Genomic DNA, 22,972 nt, shown 5'->3' with positions numbered 1-22,972 from the left:
GTTGCGAAGATCGGATTGAGCCGGGAATGATGTCGATTCGGCTATGCTTGGTATCACTTCCGTCTGTGCCGTAGAGCCGCCAACTGTTAAACTGGTTAAACGTCGAGAATAACCACGATTGAAGAGGGCACCAAGTGAAAAACTCTTGTCTGAGGCATATATAGTCCTTGAAACCTGCACATGATGATTCTGCAACTCTGTCCTTGCCGCTGATTGGGGGTACTACATACAAAATGCGCCATTTTCTAGGCTTCTCCTGTGGCGCATACAAGTTTCTCCTTATATTCGCTGCTGTCTGATTGGGCGCTCTGCTGTGTCAGGTAATCGACTTAGTCACGAATTACGTTACTTGAACAGAGCGCTCACGATGCTTTTTCAAGCGAAAAGAAGAAAGACAAATATTATATAGATGTATTAGTATATACATGCAGACATAAAGAGAACATCCACCGTGGGTGCAGCCAATGCAACACACAAATACCTCCCAAAATGCCATGTAGCAGATCAAAAATCAACTACGCGAATATCAAAGATTAATTCGATTAAATGCATATCATCACATTCATGAATTCGTAGATGAGCTGATCAGGCAGTATTACCAGCCGAACTGCGTCTCTCACCACCCGTCAACCTGTCGAGCGTAACGGTCGGACTCTCAGGTAGACTCTGACCCTCCGACAAGGGCGGCTGATTCATTATACCGCTGTTATAATAATAAACTCCACTGAAACCAGAACCGCCATTATCATACTGCTGTTGTTGCTGGAATCCCATCTCCGGATTCAAATCCACGGGGCTGTCCTCCGGGATACTGAGGAAACTGCCTCGATTCGATGCACCCACCGGTCCAGGTTGAGGCGATAAACTCCCCGTACTGCGAAGACTGCCGTTGCTACCCCCAAAAGCACCTCGACGAAGTTTCATAAGTGCTCCGAGAGTCATGTCTTCTTCATTATATTCCATATCAACCAATTGCGACAGTCCGGGATTGGGCTGTTGCTGCTGCTGCTGTACGGCAGCAGGCCCATGCGTGGTCAGCGAAATGATGGAGTTTCGAGTGCTCCATTCACTACGTTCAGTGATGGGAGTCAAGCTCGGTTCACGAAAGTTTGCGCCGCCGCTGTGACTGCGATTGAGGGCTCCTGCGCCCGAAACGCCAAAGTAACCGCCGTAGATCGGCTCGTCGTTGCAATTCTCGTTATTGGAACGGGCATAAAACCCAAATTCCTGCCCGTAGAACCCTTCGTCGTCATTCTCCAGGGCCTCTGCATTGGCTTCAGCGATGATGAGATCATCGTCAAATCCATCATCGTCGTCATAATTGAAGTCATCGAAAACCTCATCGTCGAACCCCGAATGCTGGCTGCTCAACCGGTTGTCATCCGAGACCAGACCGGGATGCGATTCTGCAAGGTGAGAATTACTTCCCTGACCAAGTGAATTCTCACTCAGGCTGGTATTTCGTTGTAAATTACCCGCAGCGGCTTCATCAGCCACTCGGGCCAAGGCACTATGAAACGCTTCCAGATTGTGTTCAGAAAGTACACCGCCTGGTGCTTTTGCGGTCTCTATGTTACCTGCACCTGCACCTGCACCGCCAGTGGGTTTTGACGGGGGAGGTCCATTCCGAAAGTCCCAAGACTCCGGACGAAACTCACTCGCTAAGCTGGGGACATGTCTCATCCGAGATTCCGTGGTTTCCGGTTCGTCTCCTTGCAAAGCTACCGGTATCTTGGTACCAGGATAGAACTGGCGTTCGTATAGTTGGCCGGTGTCGTCGTCGAATATGGACTCATCGAATTTATCGTTTTCCTCGTTCTCCGGTAATTCGCCAAAATCTCCGTCGTCAAAATACATGTCGTCTTCATCCTCTTCTATAAGCGGGAGTGACTGTCCAATGGCGGCCGCTATTGTTGTTGTCAGGTTGCCCACAGCAGTTCCTTGAGCACTATTCTCGTTCTGGACGATTCCTTGATCTTCAATTGAAGTGTTTATATTTAATGGTGCTGGCATATCCACCTGCACATCACCACCAGTAAGCATACCCGACGCCGAATAACCAGGCGTAATCGGACTAGCAGCAATAGTAGGCAGCATCGGAACAAACGTAGACTGCTCAGAAGAAGTCTTGACCACCCCTGAAAACCCCTGGAACTCGTCGCCATACATATCATCCGCATCAGCATTGACCCCCGGTATCCGCTCCTCGAACGCGCCATCATCTTCCATGGCATCGTAATCAAAGTCGTCGTCATCGTAATCACTGAAACTTGATCGTTCTTGTTGCGCTTTTTCTCTGCGAGCGGCTTCTTTTTCCTTGTGTTTCTCTTCTAATAGTCTCTCCTGTACGGAGGATCCTACACCATTCATATCGAAGCTGAATCGTGACGCATCACTTTTCAGACGGATGGGGATACTGGAAGCTTGTCCCGTGGCTTCCATTGACTTTCGCGGATTGGATCGTGGCGTGGCTTGAACTGAAGGTCCAGGTAAAGGTGTTACGGAAATGGTCTCGCTATGCTCGTTCTCACTCTTCTCGACTTCAATCGGTTGATGATGGTTCTCATCATGCTCCGGCAGACTAGACGGCAACCTGCGCGCAAATTCAGGCAAATCAGCCACGTCAGGACTCCCTGTCCCTGCCTCTGTCAACAAAGATGACTGCAAAAAACCCTTGTTTTCCACCTGTAAGACTTTGCCATCTTCTTCGAAATGTTCTTTGAATACAGGCGAATGTTCACTGTGGCGCGTGGCTGCACTAGATGGCAAACTGCTCTTCTTAGCCAATTCATTACTACCGTCTCTCCCTGCTAATTGAGGTCGTGGTCGTGGCGCAGAAAAGTCATGGACAATACTACCGCGGATTCGAGGATCATAGTCGTCCGGAATGGCAGGTACCAAATTCCGGCCACCTTCATCAACGCGAGATCCGATGAACTGAGAAGACCTTCGCCGAGCCAGGAGAGACATGGGATTCAGAAGATGACGTTTGGTCTTGCCATGTTTCTGTTGACTCGTATGTTCATGCTGCGATTGCAATTGCTGCTCATGATCTCGTCCAGATAGAGAGCTCTCCATTTCCTTCAATGTAACACCCCCAATAAACCCCAGCTCCCCATCCACATTTGTATTAATCCGTAAATCTTTGCCAACAGTTTTCCTCGGTCGTGCCCCTCGATGTTCCTCAGCTTGTGCATTAGTCCCATTGCGATTGAATCCCAACCTCCACGACCCATTATTCGACTTTTGCTGTGAATGTACATCCGGCTGAATCGAATTGGTATTCGAAGGCGAGGACGCCTGAACCGGTTCCGCAGACACCAATGTCTCTTCTTGCCTCCCCGTATTCCCCGGGCTCGAATGAGGCCTGACAGCCAGATTATCCGTAGATGACGCAGACGGCACTCGAAGATTATTATAAGAATGTTGCGAACTCAAGGTAGATGACAAGCCCTTATCTTCACCCCCACTACCACCACCACCACCGAGAAACACAACGGATTCCGGCCGATGCTCAAACTGGGGTGAGTCCTGCGTTTCAATAAACGTTCCATTCAATGCTGTTGTCGTTGGAAGTCCTGGTAGACGCGGAGGGCCGTTTGTAGTATAAGCGGTAGTCGGCGAATATGCTGCTCCTCCTCCTGCTGCTGCTGCTGTTGTCGGTCCAACGGGCGACACCGAACCACGCGCAGGGCTTGGTCGACGATGATCGCGACGCCAATACGAGAAAACGGTGGACGGCGGCATTGTCGCTGATTGTATCAGCGGTCCGACTTGGAATGTCCGCGTCCGGTGCGAAAACGGGAAATGTTGCACCGCTTAGGGTGTCGCCGATAACTAGATCTTCATTGTCGTTGTGATAGGGCAGCAATCACTTTGTGTAATGCGACAAGCTGCAGAATATGAAGTAATATATCGCACGGAAAAATAGAAATGAGGAGGAATTAGCCTGCTGTCACTGGCATTTAGATCAGATCATCTGTTGTCGCTGCTTAACCAGTCCCACACGTGTGGCCTGCATATACGATCTTGGTTATAGCCAAAAAAGAACGTTCTAGAGGTCGTGGGCCTTGAAAATGTTCAATGTAATGACAATATAAGAGAGGACAAATAGTGGAACTCTTCGATGAAGGTCGAGAATAATATAAATTAAAAAAAAAGATGACATGTAAGTCATAAGGGTTAACTTGGTTAACTTAGTGGGCAGAATTCTCAACATGTTTCAGTATAGAGTTACCGCATCCCGGGTCAGCCGAGATCCACAAGAGACCATTGCTTGTGGTGTTCCACCAGCGCAGATACTCAGGGCTCTTCAGTACCCACTAACACATTCCTTCCACTGGGTTTGGATTGATACTTTGATCTTTTTATAAGCTGCAGCTGTTGCAGCAGCATACGGCTGCCACACGCTATTTTATGGGAGTCAGCGTAGTCGTAGATACCTCGAATAAAAAGGCAGGGAAATGAATCTATCAGCCCTAAGATGACAATCAGTCATAGTAGACCACAATGTGAATACTTTAGTTCACCAGCAGCTTCTATCTTAAAACATAGAATGTTTCCCTTCAATGTCCACTAGTCTCTTGGGATAGCATTCTTCATCACTTGGTCTGCAGACTGCAGACCTAATAATCTCATAATAAATCTTAGGAACTATATCAGACTGACTGTTTCTTTTAATCATATTTGCATTATCACAGCCCGCAATGATCCCTATATGACTTCCTTCCTTGCATATGAACAATGTCTGATCAAAAGAGACGATCCTTCTCCAAACCAGGATGTTGGAAACGTATCATGGCTGGGTTGTTTGTAAGTATTTTCAATAACAACTTAGGAATTTTGTGGTGTCCCCGAATATGATTGGCCTGGAGGCTGAAGCTGAGAGACTGCATTCAAAACGATACGCTGTGAAGAAGCACCTAGCAAATCTATGTACTATGTAGTAAATAGCGTACAGCGTGGCTGCGCCGTTAGCCGTAAGAGGCCTCAGTAGCGGCCATTTTCAACATCGATTTCACAGGTCCTCATATTCTAGGTGTAATAGTATAAGCCCGGTCATTGTTCGTGATGTAGATATGATTCAAATCTCAGGCCTTAGAGCCTTCAATATGGGAGGACTATTCTAACATTGCATCCCGTGCCCCTAAATACCTGACTATCATCGATCGATGCGATGCTGGGTTTCTTTTCCAACATAGTGCAGTGGTTATTAGTTAATTGCGTAGCACTGTAAACTTAATACACGGAAATACAGGACGGATCTGCAGAACTTATGCAAGTCTTGGGTTCCTGAATGTTTACATCTCCCGTCCAAATGCGCCCATGAAAATTCCACGGACGGGTCCCATGGGAGTTGGAGAGGTCTAACAATCTAGGCCACTTCGCGCTTTTCCATGCCCTCAAGGGCGCTCTCTTGGCTTCCTCAATTCCATCATTCAACTCCCGCGTCGTCGTTCTATCCGCCGCAGGCTATCGACAATCCAAACCAGGTTCGACGATTACGTCTTCGACAATCGCCCAGAAGAATATCAGCCTCTTCTCGGCTACGCCCACTCAAGAATCGCCAACGTCTATACGGCGACTGAGATCAAGCACCGTTTCGCTTCCCAGGGCTTGCACGCTACGGCCGTGAATCCGGGCCTGGTTGGCGGCTGTGGGTAAGGAGTGGGAGGGGATGGGAGGGAAGTTTTTGGAGAGTGTGCAGGTTAGTCCGCCTGCGGATGAGAGTAAAGGTCCGGTGAGTCCCGGGTATGTTGAGTACGCGTATGATGAGGATGCGGCGAAGAGCTTGTGGGAGGATAGTCTGAAGATGGTTGGGTTGGAGTAGTTGTCTATGATGTTGTAAGGCTTACAATCATGCAGCATCATGTATTAGGAGGTGAAACAGAGTATATAATAAATGGAGCGTACAAGAACTCTGCCCCCGATTCCTCCGGCTTCCAAAGTCAATCTGCATATGCTGAACCTATTTCACCAAACCTCTCATCAAGTCAACCCCTGAAAGTGCGTCACTAAGCACAGAGAGCGTTTCCTGGAACAGCCTTTGCTGGGTCTCTTGTCCTTCAGGGGACGCAAAGACCTTGTTGAAACCCGAGGAACCCTCATGAGATCGATGGAGCGCACTAGCGCAAAGACCTGGGTTGACGCCGTTGACGGTGACATCGCTTCCGACTTTGGTGCTGAGTTCGCGCAACCAGAGCAAATCGAGAAGCTTGCTTACGTTGTAGCGATCCATGCTTCCTTTCTTGGATGAGCTGGGGTTGTCGAGTTCCTCGATGATATTGGACGCCTTCTGTTCGTTGAAGTCAGTCCAGAAATGCACCTCGGATGTGACAATTGTCAGTCGGCTCGGTGTTCCTGTGGATCTGGCGGTCGCTTGGAGAGGGGAGAAGGAGAAGGGAGAGGGCGGCGGTGCCGAGATTATTGACCTATATTAATAGGATTGGTGACTTTTATTTTGGTGGGTATGGAGCACAAGCACCTACCTGCACATGAGCTTCATGACCTGTTTTGGACTTGATATAGTCCAGATACTTGACACCAGCCGACAAGATAACAATATCCAAGCGGTCAAGTGTCTGAGCGCGCTCGCCAAAGCTTCTGATGCTCTCGAATGACTCGTAGTCCAGCTCCCAGACTTGAACATCGCATGTAGGGCTCTGTTCTAGAATTACCTTCTTCGCAGCTTCGCCTTTGGAGACATTCCGGGCTGCGAGAATCAGGCGGGTCAATCCATGTGCTGCCAACTCCCTGCTAGCCTTCAATCCTAGACCGACATTGGCACCGGTAATGATGGCTGTCTTGCCATCAAGACGGACACTCGAGGGGATGGGTTTAGGCTTGAAGGTGAGTTGCCGGTAGAGAAAACCTAGTTGGCCGCCCATCGTGACTTTTTGACGGGAGATTGGGGGATCGGAACGATGAGTTGATGAAGCAAGTGATAAAATCATGAATTTAAAATAACAAAATGAGAAAATAAAGCCATCATCTTTGAAGCTTTGCTGGGGCCCACAACCATATCGGATTTGATTGCTCTCTACCGACAAGTTTCGGTCGAAATGCAGCAGACCCCTGTCCTGACCTTTGTTACTTTCTTTGGTCTCAACTTTCCATTCATCAACCAACCAGGATCCGCTAACCACGTAGGCAATGCATAACTACATAGTACATAACACGTATTATACTATTAACTGGATGTTGTCCCCGGTGATTACGCCTCGCTGCCCTTGCATTTCCGAACGCCGATAGATGCGGATAGATGTAGGCTTGATATAGTATTGAAGACTTGCATACGGCCTTGGCTTAAAATGGAAATTCCTTTTCTCTTTCTTTCAAGGCTACCTAGGCGCTTTATACGGATGTAAAGTGCATTATAGCTAATTGGAATGGGATGAAACGTGCTTGCAAGGAAAAACGGAACGGTATAAAATCGGGCAAACGAACATTCCATGATAGAGTCAAGAAGAAAAGGAAGAATATGAATCTTGATTACCGCAATGGGTGGACATATTGGTCGGGTGGTATGTACCTATGCTCTGGAATTAATCTGACAAGAATTCGTAGAATACAATTGGCTTGATAGAGTTCCCAGAGTCCAGACAATTCTTGAGACTGCCTAGGGCAAATTGACAAAACAGGTGTAGTCTCGAGGAAGAATGATTATGGATGACTACCACCGTACATGCTGTCTAGAATAGCTTGAATCCGCCAGGGAGTAATCTTTGGAAGACACCAGCCGGATCATATTTTCCGGCCACAGACTGCAGCTTAGCATATCTTCCTTCCCCGTAATCCGCTAAGGGACTCTGGCTAAAGTGGGCGTCGCTAAGGAACGTGAACTGCAATTTCGTGCTCCTGCCCTGAGTGAAAACGTCAATGGCATATATTATGCTCTCCAGAATGGTGTTCACGGTGTTCTGGTCCGCCTCGTTAATGAATCCGATCTGAGGACTCGCCCCTGTTCGGGAGTCAGCATCCACTCCATGGGTTGTGAGAATGGTAGTTTCAGGCTTACAGAGCTGGGAAATCTCAGTGACGTTCAATGGGTCGGTCACCTCAGTACTAATATGACTACCGTCAACCTCATGGTTCGCAACAAGACATTGGGTCTGAGCGAGACTGAATTCCTCAATAGTCTAGAGCTTGCCTTTCTGAACAACGAATCGCCGCTTACAGAGAACATCGAGCCTTGGGCTAGTGCGAATGACGATCCTCTTTCGGCGGTACCTGTCATCACTTGCATGGATCCCGCGGCTTTGGCAGCCAAAAAGAGAGAGGAAGAGGCTGCCGGCAACGCTTCCGGGGGCCTCGTTCCACGATGGTACAGTGACGGACGAGTAGCTCTCGTAATGCGCGCATTTAACGACGCACTAAAACACGAAGATGACGCAACTAGAAGTAGCAGCAAGGACAGCGGTAGCAACTCAGCAGTTGCACAGCTGCGAGGTCAGTATGATGAGTTGATTAAGGTTGGGCCAGATAAGGAATCTCAAGCAGAGGGACTGGTTACCAGTGCCATTTGTCAAGACAGTTGCGGATATGCTTTTCGTGGACGCATCAAGCATAGACACCCCTAAAACAGTGGCTGCTTACGGTGTTGATAGTTGGATTGCAGCAGAACTTCGAAATTGGTTCAACACTGTGTTCAGGGCGGATGTCAGCTTGCTCGATCTGCTGGACACGAAGAATAGCATTTCGGCTCTGACAATTGCTATTGTTAGCAAGGCGTTGAAAGCATGTTTCATTATGGAATCGAGCTATTATCAACGATATAAAGTAATAGAAGTCTACCGTTATTTTCATTTATGCTCTCCAAACGACAGGACTAGCCGGAGCGGACCAGCCCCGGAGACTCACCTCGACAGATCCATCTTGAAAGAATGTAGACCTAGAACAAGGATATACATATATTATGAGGAAGTGAGACAGGCTGCATGACGCACACGCCCACGTCAGGCTATTTTATGTTACTTAACTCAAGGAATTACGAAGAGGTAGAAGCACGGAGAGCTTCAAGGATGGATATCGCTCTAGGTTCATTACTGACAACAGGGATACAAGGCAGGATGCTTTCTTGAGGTCATACCATCCAAGAAAGACGAATCTTCATTAAAACAAGGCTAATTGACTCCGTACACGGTAGAAAAAGGAAGAAAAAAGGGGGTATGACTCGACATATCACTCAAACACCACCGGATATGCTATGCTGATGCGAATCGCTCAAATGCTGAAGTATCATTCAAAACGGAAATTGGCTGGGGTCATAGAAAGAAATTCAGCAGATGCAAATTGATAGTAATTCCCCTACCTGGCAACGCTCTGTCGCCATCTATCAATGACATCTGCTTGTCTCGGGTCGATAATGTCTTGCTGCATCATCGCTGCATTGTGTGGATGTTGCATGCCGCCGGCGTAAGCGTTCATACCTGCACCACCGGGCATAAATGCGGTATTGTATGGCATGTTTCCGTACACCGGATGAGTTTCGTAGCCACGCATTGAAGGATGAAGACTGGGTGTCTGTACAAGCCCCGCGTGAAAGGTCATGCTAGGTGGCACAGAAAACCCTGTTGACAATCGTTGGGTATGGGCCGATGACAGCTGACGAGCATGAGACGCAGGGAACCCACCGTGGGATGCCGGATATGCCGAGAGGATGTTGGCCATACTCTGAGTAGCCCGCACATTTCTCGGAGCCTGAGTATGCTGTGTCTGCGCAGCTTCGGCTTGTAGGCGTTTCTTTCGTTGAGCCAGTGTCTCTTGCTCTTCATCGTCCTCTTTTGAAACGGTCTTCTCGGCTGGCTTAGTGGTCGACTCTTCTTTTTTAGTCTCAGGCTCATCCGGCTCGTACAATTTTCCAAGCTCACTCATGATTTCGGCTTCAAATTCAGTCGAAATGACGCTCTTCGTTTTGTCTTTCTTCTCCTGTTTGAGACGACGAAGTCGTTGAGCAAGTGTCTCGCCTTCATCGCTGTCCGATTCTACAGCAGCAACTGACTTGAGCTGTGTCATGGTGCTGGCCCGTTTGTTTGGCATCGCCGAAGGAACTGGTTCTCCTCGGAGCCTTGCTCGACGTTTACTCAATGGCTCGTTTTCTTCAAGCTCTCGACGTTCCATGAGACCCAATGGACGCTCTTCCGCCGCAGGGTTCTTGTTGCCATACAATATGCCAAGCGGAATATCTTCATCATCGGCATCGTCAGGGTCTTCAGCGGCGTCCGCCTCCCAAGCTAAAGTAACATGTTTCTGTCGTCGTTTATTGCTCTGTGCTTGCGCAACCGCGTCGAGTTGCAGCAAGGTCGAGTGTAGCCCATTGGGGAAAGCTTTGGCTGCTGATCGGTTGCGTTGTTTCTGTTCCTGTTTCCTCATCTCTAATTCCGCGAGAAGTGTTGTTGGGCGACCAAATGGCATTTGCTCATCATTATCAAACAGCTCGACTTCACTGAAACCATCATCTTCTTCGTCTTCGCCATCATCACCCTCTGTGTCTTCCTCGCTATCGTGCGTGCCACTAGATTCATCATCTGACGACGACTCTGAGTGAGGCTCAGAGTCATTAGGATGCATTGGGTCTCTCTCGGCCGCCTCATTGTCAGAATGTGGATGCAATCCTTCGCCTGGGACGAAGAGTACACTCTCACGAGGTCCAGGTCCTGATCTGAGTGCACCTTTACTACCCTTTTTTCCAGCCAACAATCGAGACGCGCGTTTCTTATCTGACGAGCCATACACTTTGCCTCCAGGACTGCCAACGATGGGATGATCTGTAAATGCAGACACAGGCGCATGTGTAGAAGCATCTAAGATACTGTCCAGAGTAGTAACCGCAGAGTTATCCTTCAATTGAACCTCAAGAGACCCGAGATTGGATGACGGCTGATCGAAAAAGACACTGGCTCGTAGTTGCGGAGGCAGGGTTGAGAGTTTCTTGTTCACACGCTGTTCGTGTGATTCCTCGCCCTTTACTTCCTTGTCCGTAGCGCTTATCATTTCCAGCAATTGAGTGCGACGTTTCTCGCTATTGGGGTTTGCGGATTGTTTCGAAAGACGCTGCGGAAGATTGAGGAATTTGGGTATGGGAGCGGGATAGTAGACCATATCTCGGCCAGCCTGGGGTTCTTTATGGGGTTCGGCGGATGTCGCTAATGGTGGCCTGTTCAATGGCAATCGGCGCGTGGAACCCGGGTCTTTGGGGTGTGGAACGAAATGGACGCCGTCGAAGTCGAGGAAAAGATTGGTCGCCTGCTGATAGGTATCGGTCGACTGCGCAGTCAATGGGCGATCAGGTACCTCCTGAAACGGTTCCTCAGCTGCGTACGGACCAGGCATTTCGAATTCATTTTGGCGGGCATGAGCTGGCAGCGGACGCGGCGTCAAGATAGGGACGTCTTTGTCGTCAAAGGTATTAATTGCTTCGGATACCATTTCCTCTTCCTGTTTTGGTTCCTGAATCCCCTGTAACGGCGAGGTGACGGAGGTAGATCGAAATCGTGAACCTGAGATGATTGACCCACGCGGGGAAGTAAGGAATCCGCCTGGGGAATATCCTCCAGAGCGAGCGGCAGAATTGACAGCAATGATGGAGTTTGACAAGGAGCCAATTGACATCTGACGCGTCGATGGAGAATCAGGTCCCTGATAAGCCGAGGAAGCTGAAGAACGCCGCTTCTGCTCGAGATCTAGCTTACGGAGCTCGACCCCTAAATCGGAAGAACTCATGCTGAGGCGCTCGGCGCTCTTCTCTAGCCTCTCGATATTTCCGACATAAGCGCCTTGTAAAGATTGCAAGTCAGGGGTAGGGTGGCGTAATGGGATGGAAACGTCGCTGGAGGTACGAACTAGCGGCTCGGGCGACGTGGATCGTGGTGCTATCTCCGCGCCAGTGGACAAGTCGGCAACCGTTGAAGTTTGGCGAGCGCTATTTTCTGTAGTCGCTGGGACCGGGTTGTTTTGTTCGATGGGCTCTTCGTAGTCGTCGTCTTCGACGAGCTCGTAGCTAGACGACTGAGTTTTGTCGCTGTTGTGTATGCTGTCGATCAAGTTACCCAGTCCCTGCTGGACCAACGCGATCGACTCGTGTGCTTTTTGTCCCGAATTAGCTGGATGATCTGCGACATCTGAATCACTTGACTGAGACGCAGCGTCATTATCGTCAACCTGAGCAACAGGGTTGTAATCCATTGTGAGAGATAAGAGTCGTGCAGTTAATGGCCATGAAAGCAGGAGGAGAAAAATAATCTGTTCACGATGACAACACAACAGGTGCCAGCTAGCTTGTGTACATGTGGTTCTTCCACAATAGAAACCAAGAGTGAGTGAGAGATGATAAGAGTGATAAAGAGATAACTGAACCCCCAACAATGACTCCTGAGGAATTTACTCTTTCATGACGCTGGTAGTGGTAGTTGGCAGAGTGGTCTGAGAGGGTGAAGTCCAAGTCTGTATTCTCTTCTTTTTTGCTTTTTATTTTTTTGCAACAAACAAAATCAGGATTCTTCCTTTCTTGTTTGGTGGTCACTGGTCCCTGGGCCTTCCCGTGACATTCCTCGGCCGGCCTAATAATAACTCTCCAAGGATCGACTGTACTCTGTACCCGCCATACAGAAAGAAAGTTGAGACATGTCCACTGTGGAGTTTACTCAGGCCTAGACTGCTTGACTGTGCAGATGGTACCTGAGCTGACTGTGCCATTGGTGCAGATGGTCTTACTACTGCTAACACAAAGACACTGTTATTTTTGGAATCTCTACAGAGTACTCTGTGCATTCGAAGCGAAGTCAATTGCTCGGCTCGATGCAGCATACCAGCTGGAATCGAAATGTTCCACCCGGTTTGTAATCCTATTACACAGCCGTAATTTATTTAAGACATTCCTATTGCTGACCCCACCACCCGAGTGCTTCGCGCTTCGTAAACCTGGTACCAGATTACGTATTTTTTTACTTGAAAACCACATTCCAATCTGCACGTGACAAAACGCGATCTGAGATGCGCGAGCCAATCGATGATGCGAGGCTAGCTATGATCTCCAAATTCTGCAACAATTCAGTTGATTAGAGGACTGGCTTATACAAACACGAGAGAAACACGCTTCGCCTATAGCGATCTATCACCAACGATTTGTCTACCGATACCATGTCCTATTACGACATTGATGCCATCCTGACGGACGCTCAAGTATGTGTTCTCGCGACGTGCCAGTCCTCTACGATGGGATCCACAGACTAACGGGATATCTCCGGATTACAGAAGCTCCCGTGCAAATTTGAACTGGAAGTGCCGGGTCTCGGATTCCTCGAGGGGAATCCAGGCGAAAATGTGTGTCTTTGATGACGACTCTGAAGAGGCAACGACTAATCTGGTGAGAATCACAGATTAAGGCAGGAACGCAGGTAGATCTGCCGTTATGGCTCGGCGAAATGCTTTCCATCGGGTACGCTACCCCGGCCAATGCTTAATCTCATTGAAATTCTGTTGACTTGTTGTTAGGGCTCGACTCGGCACATCGCGACTCGTGACACTAGACCTTCCCTCCGCACTCTCCGAGCGCGTGTTGAATGCGCTCAAAGCAGATCCTCGAACCGTCGATCTCCGTTCACTGGCTCCTCATTTTTATAGCCTCGGAATCAGGGTATTGGAATTGTTCGAGGAAGATAATATGGTGGATATATTGAGCGATGTAAGTGTGGGCGTTGCGATATTCTCTGGAGTCTAGTAGTTAAACGGATTGCGACCCACTCAACAGACATTTCGAAGAAGGGCGGCAGAAATTGCAGACCATGCACACAATTCGCGGGGTGCTTTAGGCGAAGGGGTCGAGTTCCTTAGGGGATTGGACGAGACGGAAAGACAATGTAATTCCTTCTTAACTGCATAGATGATGCTGGAGCGGTCCGCTGACACTACTAGTAGTATTCCGCATAGCTCACGATAGTGCCAAGGAGATTCGGGTTTGGGCGGGCGAGGCCAAAAAGCCCAAATAATCGATATACCTGATGTATCAGTTGGCGACTTTGTTTCATGTCACGACGTCACGAATCCACATGGAGTTAAGAGTGTTTGATGATACCATTGCCATTGCGCGCGAGCAGACGGGCCATAATGATTAGCGTTCGTCAATCAACTAGATCCGTTAGACTTGCTTTTCGTACGTGTGGTGTACGGAGAATCGTCCAAATCAAACAGGAGTTCGTTCTATAAAGCAATTGTTTGGCTGTCGAACAAAACCTGAGTGTCAGTTATATTGTTGAAACTGACGAGTGCCATTGACCAAAGAAGACGTCTGTCCCAAATAGGCTTAATGCAAGGGGTAATCCAGACCAGCCACCGTTGCGGGCAGTCTTCCGATTGGTTCTTCAGGACACTGGCCCACTTCTTCCCGCCGAGTCATCCAATCAGCGCATGCATTTTCATATCAGCTCTATCACTGGCCAATCAGATCCCCGAATTGGCCGTCACGTCTAAAGTAGCGATTTCATGCTGGTTTTTCGCCGACAGAAATCTTGGCTGGTCCGGACTCCTCCTGATTATCGACTCTTCGCGGACTCGTCAAATCGTTTTTTTTCTGTCGTCTCGTTCGTTTTGCGCCTTGCCATCGTCCCTCGCTTATAATCTCAGACCCCGCGATAAAGATAAATGCCTACTGCATACATCTGAAAGCCACACTTGCCCTATATTGAAGCGTGCCGAGTTCTACCTATCCCATTCTGTGTGATATCACCGCCCCCTCGCATATTTTCCACTCTTTTGATATCGACTATTCGATGCACCTTGTCTTTGCCCTCGCTAGATCTGCCAATCAATAATCGCTCGAGTACTCCAACTGCTGAGAGTCAGAGGCAAAATAACCTCCGACGCTGGGTGCGTCTGCGGGTACAGAGAAGTGCAGAGCAGCACCTGCCAGGAACGCAGTCCCGCCTTCCACATTTTTCACTTTTCCCTTGCGCACCTATATAAAGGAGGGCTATCGCCTGCAGCCATTTGGGCAATATGAGTCTCCTCGACCAGCGGCGCCGATCGACTACGGGGAAATCGCCTTCTACTTCACCTGCGTCTTCGCCTTTCTTTCAGCGTACTCGCGGCGTGTCTCCAACGCGACGGACATCCTCTCGAAGGCTCTCTGCGCGTAAGTTTGTTTGTCTGTATTGATCGTGCCGCGCAATATTAACGTCAATAGGAACTCCGGATACTGCGCCCCCTCTCCGTCATTCTTCGTCTCGAAAGATCTCTCGCAACAATCCGCCCCACGTCAATAACGGTAGGTTCTGGAGACTGGAATGCACACTACATCCCACTAATACCTTGCTGCTCAGATATCGCAAAATCACACATCGCCATCATGAACTCACGACCTCACACTCCAGTTCACCAGGACTTTGGTAACGTCCCTTGAAGGGTTTACTTTCCATTCTACTGCTAATCAATCTTATAGCAACCAGCACCGATTCCGCCACGACCCTGGTCAACCCGACTTCGACAATACTCCAAGGATTGATCAAAGAACAGCGTGCAGCTCGCGGGTCACGAAAGACGCCTCAATTGTCAGAAGATGCTGATCATAGACCCCCAACCGCGGGATCGAACTCCCAGTCGCACGAGAGTCCGTCAGAGAAACAGCGACGAATCAATAGCTTCGCATCCTCTGGTCTCAAACAGCCGCGGGATATGGGTATCCGCGAAATGGATCAGGTTTGGATCTCCTCATTTAGGCAGAAAGTCAGCTATCTGACAGTCGAATAGTATGTGTCGAAAATGAACAAACTGAACTTCGACTTGAAACTTGAAATATTCCATCGCACGCAACAGATCGCCTCGTTGGAGAAGAAGATGGAGCGTATGTATGAAATGGAAGAGGAACTGAAACGGATGCATGGTTTAGAGAACGAACTGAACGAACTGCGAGAAGTTGAAGAGATCAACCAGCGACTGCGAGAAGACAATGAAAAACTACAGTCTGATCTCGACGAGAGAGACCATGCGCTGTCTGAGGCGGCACGCATGATTGCCGTATACGAGGAAAAGGTTAAGGAGCTTGAAGCCGGCCGTCTGCTCGGAGACGGCTTCGCAGATGACGTTTCCGAGGCGCACACTCCAACAGCGCAATCCTTTGTCGACATACCAGATCGCACATCCTCAAGGAGGGGAACAGTCCGTCGGCCACACAAATCATCTTCTTTCTTGCGTGAAGAGAACAGGAGCACTGCTACTCTACGAGGCCTATTCATAGCGGAGGAAAACAAATCGGTCCGTTCAGTCAGTGAATCAACCTTGGGAACTACTGTTGATTCGATGGCGGATCCCCCATCACCGAGATTGAGTATTCTAAGTGAATGCAGCTACTTCTCTCCGCAAGATATGCTGCCGCAAGGTACTGGATTTGATCAACTAGATCGCTTGGATCAGCTTACCATCGTCGGGAATGACAAGACACCCGTGGTTACAGCTCCCAAGACAGAATCTTCCAAGGACCATCTCTCTGATCGAATTAGCGATTGGATGCAATTCGACGAGCTTGCTTCGCGAAGAAAATCCAACGACGGCAATAGGCACCGAGCCCGTGCTTTTTCGGACATATCGAGAAGCTCACACGTTCAAATTACACATCTAGATGAACCGTTTCAACCGATGCGCAAGACCAGACACAGCCAATATCCGAGCCCACGCCAGGAACACTTGGCTACTTTTGGAGGCAACTTACCGCCAACTCCGGATACGATGAGCACCTTCCGCCCTGCGTTCAGAAACGGATCTAATACCAGTCTCCCCAAGGGCAGGCTTGTCGGAGGAGATGCGACCTTTCCACCATTGAGCCGACCACGTTCAGTCGGCGAGCTTACCACAAGGAGTGCTAGCAGGAGCGTTCAGTCTGACGGCATTGACACTACAGCCAGCATTGATACACAGCGCAATGTGCAGAATAGTCCTACCAATCTGCTCTCTTTCAGTCACTACGGCCGGGGGTCAGCGAAAGCGAACCGTGTGCTAGGACCTGGTAGCCCAAGTGACCCGAGACTGAGCTGCTATGGCGGGGATCTCCTTTTCAACGGAGACGGCGTTGAAAGTCTCATCTCTGACATGCCGGTCGCCCGGACTTTATCCTTCAAGTCTAAGATTCCCGTCAAATCCTCAAACGAGCTCCTATCTTCACTCGCGTTAACTCCGCAGGATTGGCTGGAGGCAGCAAAGGCGGAAGATGAAACGAACGAGGCCGAGAAATCCAATGCAAAGCCGGAGGCTGAAGAGAAGCCGTCGATACTTGTAGTAGAAAATGATGAAACCCCTCCTACGAATACCGAAGAAAGCTCAATTCAGTTGAGAAATCCACCGCTCCGCCTTCGTGCCTGGGCTAACGAGTCATCACCTGTCACCGAAGCACACCAACATCGTCGACGTTTGTCGCTTCGCCCTCCATTCTTCAGTCGAAATCGCCAGCAACAAGAAACGGGACCGGTTGCTGCTTCCTCCAAAGGACCTTCTCCTTTGCCGGATAAGTTGCTGGTGCTGAAGCACCGACGAACTAGCTCAGGACCCGGTCTCAATTCCAACGAAGGCACCTCTCGAGCATCTAGCCGTCCACTACCAAAGCCCTTTTCTGACGTCCGTCCTTCGACGGCTTCTCGGCCGATGACCTCTGACAGCGCAGAACCTCGCAGTAAAGGATCCTTTTTGTTGGGTTGGATGAAGGGGGGTTCACACAACAAAGAATCTGAGTCTACAAATCGTCTAGGATTGGCTCGTCCTACTACCGAGCGACCCAGATCATTCGCCAGCATCGATATTACTTATTTGAACCTTGGTCAAAACGGAGAATCAGCGGCACTTGAGGAGGAACCCGTCTGGCGAGCTCGGAGACGTTCTCGAAGGATGGTGTAACTGCTGTTCGCAGACATTCTTCCAACAACAAGATACCCTTTCTGTACAATACACCTATCTTTCCATCCCCATCATACACTACCCATTACGGACTGCCAAGGGTATTCCCAAACTACTTTTGGAACCACACATGCACATATTACCCGCTATTGTACCAATACTTGATCCGTTTTCATACACATTGTCACCACGCCACTATTGCTAACCAGCATCACATTGGTCGAAATTACCAAGTCTCACTGTCTTTCATCTATCTCATTACTACTAGTACCACATCTGGACCAACCGTCTCGCTTTCATTCTGTCTCATACAAGTCTGTCCACTTTGTGGCCACACCAACTCTCTCTTGTTTTGTTATTTCTCTCTTTTCTTTCTCTGTGGCTTATCAGTGTTCTACTACTTCACTTGTCCCTATTGCTATGGGTTATGACTATATTACGGGTTTCATGTACATTTTTCAGGACAGCCAGCAGTGTTATGTATGATATTAATACGAGAATTGCTTCATGAAAGGATATCAAGCAGCGCAAGTGCTTTGTAAAAGAGGATCCACTCTAGCTAGGTATCTATAAATGAAGCAAGCGTTTATATTAACTATCTTAACACACGTGTACTGAGTACATCACAATGTATGTACAACTTCTGTAGTTACGAGGTAGCTATCAATATCTTGCGCTGATTACCCAACGCTAGTAAATAGCTGATTTAAGCGCCGAAACGCTTCTCAGCAGCCTTCCAGTTGAGGACCTCCCAGATAGCCTTGAAGTACTCGGCCTTGCGGTTCTGGTATTGGAGGCTGTAGGTTGACAGTTAGATCTGTTGTTTTCTTGTTGGTGAAGGACGTAAAACTTACTAGTAAGCGTGCTCCCAGGCATCGACACCGAGGAGAGGAACGTATTGACCGACGACAGGGTCCTGGTTCTATTGCCCCAAAGAAATCATCGGTCAGTTATCTGCAACTATCTTCTGTGGAGGGGGCACTTACAGCATAAGTCTTGATAGAAATACCGCCCGTCTCCTTATCCTTCACCAACCAGGTCCAACCACTCCCCTGAATCCCCGCAAGAGCAGTATTGAATTTATTCTGAAACTCCCCAAAACTACCGTACGTATCATCAATAGCCTTACCCAAAGTACCAGAGGGAGGTTCACCACCACCGGCACTCTTGGGCGCCAAGTTCTCCCAAAACAGGGAATGATTGAGGTGACCACCACCGTGGAAGTTGATGAGTGGTTTGAGGGCGATTTGGGCTGCAATGTCGTTTTTGGCTTGTGCTTCTTGAAGTTTTTCGATGTTGGTGTTGTAGCCGTTTACGTAGACGTTGTGGTGGCCCTTGTGGTGGATTTCCATGATTTTGCCGGAGATGGAGGGTTCAAGGGCTCCGTAGTCGTCTTGGATTGATTAGTCTTATGTCGTAGTAATGTGGCACAGAATGAAGGAGTATGATATGTGTTGATGGACTTACATGATAGATCAGGAAGAGTGACTTTGGTACGGACAAAGCTGGTTCCAGCAAGACCAGCACGAGAAGCCGAAGCTCCTGCGCGCATAGCCGAGCGAGCAGTAGAAGTACGAAGAAGAGAAGCAGCCATTGCAAATGTTTACTTGATATATGAAGTTAGCAGGTGTTTATCGATTGAATATGAACTCAATTGGGATAGGTGAGAACTTACTCGACTCAGACAGATGATGTTTGGAATTTAAAGGTATCTCTCGGAAAGACGGGAGGGAGCATAGGCCAACAAAACGTCATCGCCGGAATGTTTGACGGAGATATGTTTTTCCGTATTCACGCCAGAGCTTAGCTTATCTCCGTCCAGAAAATTAGCGATAAACAATTATCGCAACTTGACACGAGTATAACAGTGTCGCTAACTGAGAGCGCGCTACACTCTCTCTGTGGAGAAGCGAAGAGGTGAAGTTTGTACAGACGGTAAACGGTCACGATGGGCTACGACGACGATGAATCTCCGTCGCGGTCGCCCTTTGCAGGCCAGAAACGCAAAGCCGGAGACATGAGCTCTTCAGACGAAGAAGAAGAAGCTGCTACCGCTCGACCATCATTTGGGTTTCAACCGTTTTGTCGTGCTGCTTCTCGCTCCGAGTCTCCGCCCACGATGACCGCTGGATTGGGTGGCGGCGCTGGACGAAGCGCTTGGAACAATACAACCCCCACTGCTACAATGCAAAGTCGTGGACGCGGCGGAGGAGGAGGAATCGATAACAAAGGAGGCTCTATTATGGGGAAAAGCTCATTTGCGGCCCGAATGATGGCCAAGATGGGTTACGTCGAAGGTCAAGGTTTAGGTCAAGATGGTCGCGGTATCGTCAATCCTATAGAGGCGCAAGGACGTCCACAGAGGATTGGTCTTGGTGCCGTCAAGGAAAAATCGAAACAGGCAAGAGAGGAGGAAAAGCGACAAGCTGCTGCTAGGGGTGAGATTATTGAGGATAGTTCTGACGAGGAGCGGCAAAGACGACAGAAACGAAAAGCTCAGCAGCGCAAACTGGATGGGCTTAGTGGAGTGTCGACGCCGGTTGGTCCACCTAAGAGGCGGTTTCGGACAGCTCGTGAGTTGGAGGCGGAGGTTGAAGGTCTCGTGGTACCCAATGTGCTCAAGTCGCTAGTTGATGCCACGGGGAGAGAGCAAAAGGTTCTGACGTCCACAGCTGGGTTGATGGCACCAATGGAATTTGTGAATCAAGCAGAAGGAGAAGCCTTGAAGATTGCCAGGCGTGCCCGTCACGACCTTGAAGCATTTGTCGATGAATGGAAAGGACTGACAGAGCGGAAGAAGTTTATCGACTTGGAAGAGAGTCAGGTAGTCGAGGAGATGGATACTCGGCAAGTCAAAGCAGAGCAACTGGGACGTTTAGTATCTACACTCGAAAGCATTCAGATAATGGAGCCAAAGGACACTATCGTGCAACGGTTCGAAGAGGTCACGAGCAAACTTGAATTGATCGAAGTTGAATATCGGGACGTCATTGACGAGTATCAACTGTCAGACGCAGCTGTCGCTGCAATTCATCCTTTGTTTCGCGAAGCTATGGAAGAGTGGGAGCCCTTGAAGAATCCTACTTTTCTCGTCGCGGATCTATTACGTTTGCTTCCCCTTCTTTCGAGGAAAAGTCAAGAAAGCGAACTTGAACAGCTACAAAGACATCGACAATCTACATCATCTTACGAAAGTATGATATATTCTATATGGCTCCCTCGCGTGCGTTCTGTGCTCTTGAATGAGTGGGACGTTTACGAGCCCTCGCCTGCTACGTCGCTTGTTGTCGCATGGAAGGACGTCATTCCTACCTTTGTCTATTCAAATATTCTCAACCAAATCATCGTCCCCAAGCTCAGTGCTGCGATCAAGAAGTGGAAACCTCGTAGCAGTCGTCGGCATCCAGAGTCATCTCAACAAGAATCTCGGTTTCCATGGTGGTTGTTCACTTGGCTACAGTACCTAGGCGAACGGCACACTAACCCCAGACATGCAACTGGATTGCTTTCTGATGTGAGACGAAAATTCAGGGTTGTCCTCGATACATGGGACTTGCGAAAGGGCCTGTTAACTAGTATTGATTTATGGAAAGAAGCTCTTGGCTCAGAGTTTGATGTTGCCCTTCACAAACACCTACTGCCACGACTCGCGCGCCATTTACGAGAAAACTTTGAAGTCAACCCACAAGACCAGGACTTATCTGCATTTGAAGACTTACTTAAATGGAAAGATCTCTACAAATCCAAGGTCTTTGGTCTACTTCTGGTTTCTGAGTTCTTCCCCAAATGGCACAACATTTTGTATATATGGTTAACGAACGATCCCAACTTTGAAGAAGTCGCCGAATGGTTTACATGGTGGAGATCCCAGATCCCCACGGAACTCAACGAACTCGTCATGGTCGATGAGGAATGGACAAAGGGTCTCAAAATGATGGACTTGGCATCCCAGCTCGGTGATCGCGCCGCAACAGAACTTCCTCCGCCTGAAAAAGTCCCTGCCTTCGCACCTATCGCTGCCAGTCTTGAGCCGGAAAAGACAGCTGCTCCCATCAAACCAGCGAGACCAAAAGCTCCCATCAAGGAGATTGCTTTCAAGGATATTGTGGAAGAATGGTGTGCGGATCAGGGGCTTATTATGCTCCCTTTGCGAGAAGCCCATCCGCAAAACGGACAGCCGTTATTCCGTATCACTGCCAGTGCGAGTGGGAAAGGTGGTGTTATTGCATTTTTGCAGGGGGATGTTGTTTGGGTGCAGAATCGTAAGGCGCGGGATATATGGGAGCCGATGGGGTTGGAGGATCAGTTGGTGGAACGTGCAGAGGGGAAGTAACTGACTACAAGACATACAGTTCTTTCCGCTAGGATCTGGCTTATTTGTAGGATAGAACATGTCGAGGATGAGTATATAACGATAGCAATGATACCATATCGATTCTTCCAATACGATTGTTAGGCTATCGTACTCTAGTTGATCTACGTAGGTATCGGTTCTTAGGGGTACATCTACCCTGAGAAATGGCATTGAAAGTCCATGAGCGTTCCTGGCGTTCTAAATAATACTGATGAGAAACCACGGATCATATTGAGATAATCCATTAAACAGCGATGACATGGGTACCGTTGCAAATCGAATAGATAGCATATCAATACCTAGGCATCGCTGGTAGACGCTGCTCCTTTACGGCTATACATACCGAAACCATTTGAGAGCATGCCCTACCTTCCAAAATAGGAAATGAGCACACGAAGCTCGCATATTCGGATATGCGCAGAGCCAGCTTCGAAATCATTTCGGGTGCTTGTATTACAATGATGCAGTACTCCATACAAATGTAACGTATTGCTTCCAGTAAGGTATCGATATCAGTTGTGTAGACTCAATGTCGTATTCATGTCCTTGGTTGGGTTGTGTATATTCATGTACATCATATGCAAAGAGAAGAAAGAGATAAAGAAAATCTTGAATTAAATAACGCAACGGAGGTAGCTCCCTGTCCAGAATCAGTCTTATCTTCGAATGCCGCGTGTCGAGAAATCTTGTTTCGGTTTGATGATAGAGAGTCATCACATACTGCATCACTATTTCGGCCAAGGG

The 22,972-nt window shown here is 48.7% G+C and overlaps 7 protein-coding genes across 8 annotated transcripts, besides 1 other annotated feature; 3 read left to right on the top strand and 4 right to left on the bottom strand.

The window, feature by feature from the left end:
• Window positions 1–585: 585 nt before the first annotated feature.
• On the bottom strand, window positions 586–3,747 carry TSTA_075900 (uncharacterized protein; the record flags this gene model as incomplete). The annotated part of the gene is made up of 2 exons (XM_002341564.1): window positions 586–703; window positions 752–3,747. The coding sequence occupies 2 exons, from the start codon at window positions 3,745–3,747 to the stop codon at window positions 586–588; spliced, it is 3,114 nt and encodes a 1,037-aa protein (XP_002341605.1).
• Window positions 3,748–4,138: 391 nt separating this feature from the next.
• Window positions 4,139–4,160: a sequence feature (AT_rich).
• A 1,396-nt stretch (window positions 4,161–5,556) lies between these two features.
• Window positions 5,557–6,925, bottom strand: TSTA_075890 (short-chain dehydrogenase, putative; the record flags this gene model as incomplete). The annotated part of the gene is made up of 3 exons (XM_002341563.1): window positions 6,538–6,925; window positions 5,983–6,431; window positions 5,557–5,834 (listed from the first exon to the last, which is right to left on the bottom strand). The coding sequence occupies exons 1-3, from the start codon at window positions 6,885–6,887 to the stop codon at window positions 5,557–5,559; spliced, it is 1,077 nt and encodes a 358-aa protein (XP_002341604.1). The 5' UTR covers window positions 6,888–6,925.
• Window positions 6,926–7,691: 766 nt separating this feature from the next.
• Window positions 7,692–12,183, bottom strand: TSTA_075880 (uncharacterized protein; the record flags this gene model as incomplete). Its single annotated transcript, XM_002341562.1, has 4 exons — window positions 7,692–7,960; window positions 8,018–8,111; window positions 8,177–8,441; window positions 9,311–12,183. The coding sequence occupies 4 exons, from the start codon at window positions 12,181–12,183 to the stop codon at window positions 7,692–7,694; spliced, it is 3,501 nt and encodes a 1,166-aa protein (XP_002341603.1).
• Window positions 12,184–12,996: 813 nt separating this feature from the next.
• Window positions 12,997–14,184, top strand: TSTA_075870 (GINS complex subunit Psf3, putative). The gene is made up of 6 exons (XM_002341561.1): window positions 12,997–13,179; window positions 13,252–13,320; window positions 13,377–13,435; window positions 13,492–13,681; window positions 13,748–13,856; window positions 13,915–14,184. The coding sequence occupies exons 1-6, from the start codon at window positions 13,138–13,140 to the stop codon at window positions 13,983–13,985; spliced, it is 540 nt and encodes a 179-aa protein (XP_002341602.1). The 5' UTR covers window positions 12,997–13,137; the 3' UTR covers window positions 13,986–14,184.
• Window positions 14,185–14,991: 807 nt separating this feature from the next.
• TSTA_075860 (uncharacterized protein) lies at window positions 14,992–18,398 on the top strand (the record flags this gene model as incomplete). The annotated part of the gene is made up of 5 exons (XM_002341560.1): window positions 14,992–15,127; window positions 15,179–15,259; window positions 15,315–15,380; window positions 15,434–15,690; window positions 15,742–18,398. 5 exons carry the CDS (start codon window positions 14,992–14,994, stop codon window positions 17,872–17,874), a joined length of 2,673 nt encoding a protein of 890 aa, XP_002341601.1. The 3' UTR covers window positions 17,875–18,398.
• A 41-nt stretch (window positions 18,399–18,439) lies between these two features.
• Window positions 18,440–19,589, bottom strand: TSTA_075850 (Mn superoxide dismutase SodB). 2 transcript variants are annotated; one of them, XM_002341558.1, is made up of 5 exons: window positions 19,550–19,589; window positions 19,342–19,480; window positions 18,861–19,267; window positions 18,729–18,796; window positions 18,440–18,671 (listed from the first exon to the last, which is right to left on the bottom strand). In XM_002341558.1, exons 2-5 carry the CDS (start codon window positions 19,466–19,468, stop codon window positions 18,581–18,583), a joined length of 693 nt encoding a protein of 230 aa, XP_002341599.1. In that variant the 5' UTR covers window positions 19,469–19,480; window positions 19,550–19,589; the 3' UTR covers window positions 18,440–18,580. The 2 variants fall into 2 exon arrangements, with proteins under 2 accessions (XP_002341599.1, XP_002341600.1); XM_002341559.1 differs by having other exon boundaries at window positions 19,342–19,589.
• Window positions 19,590–19,822: 233 nt separating this feature from the next.
• On the top strand, window positions 19,823–22,309 carry TSTA_075840 (G-patch domain protein (TFIP11), putative; the record flags this gene model as incomplete). Its single annotated transcript, XM_002341557.1, has 1 exon — window positions 19,823–22,309. One exon carries the CDS (start codon window positions 19,823–19,825, stop codon window positions 22,205–22,207), a length of 2,385 nt encoding a protein of 794 aa, XP_002341598.1. The 3' UTR covers window positions 22,208–22,309.
• Window positions 22,310–22,972: the final 663 nt, after the last annotated feature.

Source organism: Talaromyces stipitatus, genomic scaffold, assembly GCF_000003125.1.
Source record: "Talaromyces stipitatus ATCC 10500 scf_1105507295523 genomic scaffold, whole genome shotgun sequence".
NCBI classification, from domain to species: domain Eukaryota; kingdom Fungi; phylum Ascomycota; class Eurotiomycetes; order Eurotiales; family Trichocomaceae; genus Talaromyces; species Talaromyces stipitatus.
Note: the sequence above shows the minus strand (reverse complement) of the source record. Positions and strands in the feature narration are given on the sequence as shown.

Coding starts and splice junctions, on each gene's coding strand:
- TSTA_075850 (XM_002341559.1), bottom strand. CDS start 19,468: ATGGCTGCTTCTCTTCTTCGTACTTCTACTGCTCGCTCGGCTATGCGC. Junction 19,268..19,341: donor CACTCTTCCTGATCTATCAT/GTAAGTCCATCA, acceptor AATCAATCCAAG/ACGACTACGGAGCCCTTGAA. Junction 18,672..18,728: donor GCCTGGGAGCACGCTTACTA/GTAAGTTTTACG, acceptor GTCAACCTACAG/CCTCCAATACCAGAACCGCA.
- TSTA_075870 (XM_002341561.1), top strand. CDS start 13,138: ATGTCCTATTACGACATTGATGCCATCCTGACGGACGCTCAA. Junction 13,180..13,251: donor CCATCCTGACGGACGCTCAA/GTATGTGTTCTC, acceptor TCCGGATTACAG/AAGCTCCCGTGCAAATTTGA. Junction 13,857..13,914: donor GGACGAGACGGAAAGACAAT/GTAATTCCTTCT, acceptor CACTACTAGTAG/TATTCCGCATAGCTCACGAT.